Source organism: Solanum tuberosum, unplaced genomic scaffold (genome assembly GCF_000226075.1).
Source record: "Solanum tuberosum cultivar DM 1-3 516 R44 unplaced genomic scaffold, SolTub_3.0 scf00352, whole genome shotgun sequence".
NCBI lineage: Eukaryota > Viridiplantae > Streptophyta > Magnoliopsida > Solanales > Solanaceae > Solanum > Solanum tuberosum.
This window is the reverse complement of record NW_006239287.1, coordinates 602,147-607,301: the sequence shown is the minus strand read 5'-3', so window position 1 is coordinate 607,301 and position 5,155 is coordinate 602,147. Positions and strand designations below refer to the sequence as shown.

Sequence of the window (5,155 nt, the reverse complement as noted above, 5' to 3'; positions counted from 1 at the left end):
TGGGTCCACACGCCACGAGGGCGTAGTAAGGGGCCCCCCCCCCCCCCCCGCTTCCTCATTAATGGAGTAGGAGATCTTTGATTTTTCTAAATAAATTTCTGATCACATTATATTATAAGTTAAATACTATACGTACTTCACTGAACACGTGAAATGTAATTAAATCGTTCATACTAATAATGAAATTACAAAATTATTTTTTGGAGTTCATTGCTTACGGTTTTGGTTTTACAAGTTCAGCTTTATATTATATGAAATAAAATTAGCTATATCCAAATTAATTTAAGTTTAATGTAAGGTTATTTATAGTGGGTAAGAAAATAACTCGCTTTTTGTATAAAACGTGCGTTGCATTCTAGCTGGTACAAAACATATTTTTTACTTGTGTGTTGGTTGGAAGGAAAATATTGTTTTCCACGGAAAATGTTCTCCTACAAAATATTTTTCTTAAAAAGAAGTAGTTTTCTTACTTATAATATTTAGTTGGTAATTAAAATGAAAATATTATTCCGTTTCTTTTAAGATAAATGAAGGCAAATACTGTAACACGGAACCCAGACTCCCACTCTTTAACAAAATCCCGAAATCCTATCACACTGCCACACAATACCCAACCTAGCCCCAACATTGAATTAAGAAATGACCCTCACCCAAACTGCGACCCAGGATCAACCTTGACCGGTGGGAATTGAATTTCGGGTTGAGGTCAGAATCGTCAGGGGTTCGAGTCCCGAGTCGGGATTTGGAAGTCAGGTCTCGAGGCCGGGGTCAGGAGTCAAGTCTCAGGTCATGTAGGGGGTCGAGGTCCTGAGTCGAGATTGGGGTCAAAGTAGGTTTATGGTCATGGTGAGGAGTCGAGTCTTGGGTCAGGGTCGGGATAGGGCATATGATATCGGATCAGGTTGGGGGTCAAAATTGAGGTCTGGAGTTAGGACCTGGGAAGGAGTTAGGGTCGCGTCCCGGACTGAGGTCAATAGTTGAGTCCCAGATTGGTATGGTGTCGGGGTCAAGAGTCGGGAGTTGGGTCCTGGGTTAAGGTCGGAGGGATGGTCCCGATTTAGTATTGGGGTCAAGGTCAGGAGTTGGGTCTTGGGTCGGGTCCCTAGTCAAGGTCGGATCTCGAGTAAAGGCCAGGAGTTGGATCCCGTAGTGGGGTCGGGAGTCAGTCCTTGGTCGAGTCGGGTGATGAGGTCAGAAGAGAGATTTTGAAAATGGTTTCCTTATTTTTTTTATATAGCAAAAGTTATTTATTTATTTGAAATGTATTTTCTCTACAATGTTTATGTACCACACACACCCTTTGCTTTCAAAAGTCACATTTGATTCTTTGTATATTTTACTAAGTCCAATTTACACTTAGGTATTCAGTATTCTATTATAAATAGAGACTTTAATATGTTAAACAACACAAATCTCTCTAGTTTGAGAAAATGGCCAAGTTTTCTCCTCAATCCCCAATAACCAAAACATTTTTCTCTTTTTTCCTTTCTTTATTTTTTTTATTCATAATCTTCTCCTCATCCACTGCGACGTTTCAAAATAATAATAGAAGGTATGTTAATTTTTATTCCGCTGTGGTTTTGCACATTGAATGTCTTACAATTGTTTCTTTTTGAATGACAACAACTTTCCACGTGGTGGGTCTAGGAGGTTAAAGTGTACGCAGTACGCATAATTTATTTTTTACCTTATTCATTTTTTATTTTTTTTCTTTAATACTAATATCCATTTTTAAACTTATTTTTGTAGGCTTGAAGGTAAGGTAGCAATAATAACTGGTGGAGCTAGTGGCATAGGAGCAGCCACGGCTAGACTTTTTGTTCACCAAGGTGCAAAAGTTGTAATTTGTGACATTCAGGACAAGCTTGGAACTTCCGTAGCACAACAAATTGGCAATAAGCAAACAATAATCTATGTCCATTGTGATGTCTCGATAGAATCGGACGTAAAAAATGTTGTTAATACAACAATTGCTAAATTTGGTAAGCTTGACATAATGTTTAGTAACGCTGGTGTAATAGGCAATCCATTTACCAGTATCCAAGACATTGATTACAACATGGTTAAGAACATATTTGATGTAAACGTTGTTGGAGGATTTTTTTGCGCGAAACATGCTGCTAGAGTGATGATTCCGAAAAAGAAAGGTGTCATTATTTTCACAACAAGTATAGTGTCGACATTTTATAGTGATTTGGTTCACATCTATACTACTTCAAAGAATGCACTTTTGGGACTTACCAAGAATGTTGGAGTCGAATTAGCGAAATACGGAATAAGAGTTAATAGTGTTTCTCCTTATGCAATTAGCACACCATTGATGTTAAATGCATTTAAAGTAAACAAAGAAATGGCTGATAAATGGTTTACAGAAGGAGGAAATTTGAAAGGAGTTTTACTAAGTGTGGAAGATGTAGCAGATGGAGTGTTGTACTTGGCAAGTGATGAATCTAGATATGCAAGTGGACTTAATCTTATAATTGATGGTGGTTATACCACTACAAATGTGGCTTTACCAGAGGTCTACAAGAGATTGTTCATCAACAAAACAATGTAATACTATTATTATTAAAGTAGAAATAAATAAATAAATAAAGATAGACCAACTTATATATGGTGAAATTCAAATGATCATTTAACTATGTATCCGTATCAATATAAATAAAAAGCTAGCCCTCTTTGAACGATTGATTCCCCTCCTCTGTTTATTTTCCCAACAAATAAGAGGATTTTGTGCACTAGTCACTACAATAAAAGAGATATTTAGTGACAGTTGAGTTAATGTGGCGGGAATTAGGAAATGTCTAATTTATGTATTAATAATAGCAAAATACATAATTTTGTCCAAGACACCTTGAGACAAATGAAATTAATGAAGGATACAAAAAAGTCCTAGTGCTAATATACAAGGGATTGGGCCTGAGAAATGAGTATTCTATAGAATTCATAATTATAATAGTGAGGGAATTTTATATGCCATAACCAAAAATTCCAAGAATTGCTAACCATTATAAAAAGAAAAGAAAAGTGAATACTCTGTGTTCTGAAGATGGGGTGTTGGATCTAATATTTTTTGATGATTGACAAATTGTTTGGGCCAAAGAAGTTGGGTCGGACCAAATAAGTAACATGGAACAGGTCCTTCCTACACATTCAGGGAAAGGGAAACTTTACATAAATTCTACTAGTTTATAAGCTAATAACTTAGATACATTTTAGTTTGTAATATTACAATTTTTATCAGATTTTGTGCATCTAGATATGTTGAAATACATCCAGATATATATATCTTAGGATACATGAGATCAAAATTAGGTGTAATTTGTTCTAGATACACTGTATCCAAGTGGATTTTCATGTATTTGAGATATATAACAAATCTCGCTCGCCACTCTCCTATGTTTCTGAGATACAAGCGAATCACACCAGATACATACATATACATGTATCTAGTGTGTATTTAGAGTAATTCGTATGTATCTGAGATACATAACAAATCTTGCTCACCTTTCTCCCCATCTCGCTTGCCTTTCTCCCCATCTCGCTCGCTTCTCTCCCTATGTTAGTGTATCTGGTAGCAAAAATACATGTATGTTTAGGTGTATCTTTTTCAATATAAAAAAAAGAAACTCTCTTAATTACTGGTAAAATACCTAATATTTTGAAAGTATAGGTAATATATATATATATATTGAAGTATATCTAGTTTTGATTTTATAATGAAAAATTATGGTGTTGTTGATCATTTTCTTTATGCAGATCGTTCCTTGGGACGAAAGTTGTTTCTTTCCTCCATTTTAATAGTACTAAACTGTTTTAATGACTTAAAAATGATTTGTGAAATATCAATTAATTCCATACTTCAATTTTTTTCTTATAAGTTTTAATAAACGTTTCGATTATTAATATTTGAAAAGAGTCCGTTAAAACTTTATGTTATTTGTTTGCGTACATGTGTATTCTAGCTCCGCTCCCGAGTCTAATAGATATATTAAAGTTTTAGTAAGATGCTATCATCTGCTTTGGAATTTAATTAACTTTTTTTTCTTCTTCATTTTGGAAGATTTTCTTTTAACTCGTACGAGATATTGTTATATTGATGTTGCAAGTTGCCTTCAAGTTTAAAATGGCTGAACATATTTTTATGTATAAAATTTCAACAATTTAATCATTTTGCTAAAATACGTGTATTAACTATATGAAAAGGTAAAATAAGTATTTTTGCAATAAGGAGAAACTACCTAATTACACAAACATACCTATTATATTTACTATTTTTTTATTGTTTGAAATAATTACATTTTATTTCATTAATTAATAATTTCATACCAGACTTCAAGTCAGATACATTTACATACATGTAAAACTATTGCTACTAGATACACTTAAATAGGGAAAGAGGGAAAGAGCGAGAACAGGAGGGAATCGACTGAAATTTGTCTATGTATCCCTGATACATGCAAATCACATGACGAGATACATACTAGATACATGTATTTGATATGATTCACATTAATCTGGGATACCAGATAGATATGCGAGCGAGATTTGTCTATGTATCTCAAATACATGCGAAGTACAGTGTATCTAGAACCAGGGGTGGCTAAACATAATGTAAGGCCTAAAGCGAAATTCTAATTAGAGGCCTAAAATTTAAATAAACTCTATCTGTATTTATTTAGTTTTCTAAATTTTTAGATGTAAATTATTACTTAATATCTTTTTTTTATAAATAATTTTTTCAAATACTTTTTTTTCATTATTACTTTTAGGTAAGATTTTATCAATTCAACATTGAAAAACATCATTTTATTGAGACAATTATTATATGAATTGATAACATAATTTTACAAGTAATAAGTTGATAAACTTTAAATAAAGATAAGAGTTAGAATCATAGAATATGATTCAAAAGATTGATAAGTGGTATACCCTTACTTTAATATGAAAAGTTACGAAGAAATAAAAAAAGAATTTGTAATTCACTTTGTTCAACACTTTTCGACTATTGATTCATATTTTTGACAGAGTATTATTCTAACTATCAAAGATTTGAAAAAATAGAGTGCAAAAGGAGTTAAAAAGGATAAATAATGCGAGTGTTAGCGAAGAAAATGTAAGAATCCAAAACAATGTTTTCTTGATTTCTTCTATT

General features: G+C 32.9%; 1 protein-coding gene across 1 annotated transcript; it reads left to right on the top strand.

Moving 5' to 3' along the window:
• Window positions 1-1,426: 1,426 nt before the first annotated feature.
• On the top strand, window positions 1,427-2,668 carry LOC102581363 (secoisolariciresinol dehydrogenase-like). Its single transcript, XM_006361562.2, has 2 exons — window positions 1,427-1,552; window positions 1,750-2,668. Exons 1-2 carry the CDS (start codon window positions 1,431-1,433, stop codon window positions 2,555-2,557), a joined length of 930 nt encoding a protein of 309 aa, XP_006361624.1. The 5' UTR covers window positions 1,427-1,430; the 3' UTR covers window positions 2,558-2,668.
• Window positions 2,669-5,155: the final 2,487 nt, after the last annotated feature.

Bases quoted from the DNA above. Each gene is read 5' to 3' on its own strand.
- LOC102581363 (XM_006361562.2), top strand. From the start codon at position 1,431: ATGGCCAAGTTTTCTCCTCAATCCCCAATAACCAAAACATTTTTCTCT. The intron at 1,553-1,749 runs GTATGTTAATTT...TTATTTTTGTAG, and splicing joins TTTCAAAATAATAATAGAAG to GCTTGAAGGTAAGGTAGCAA.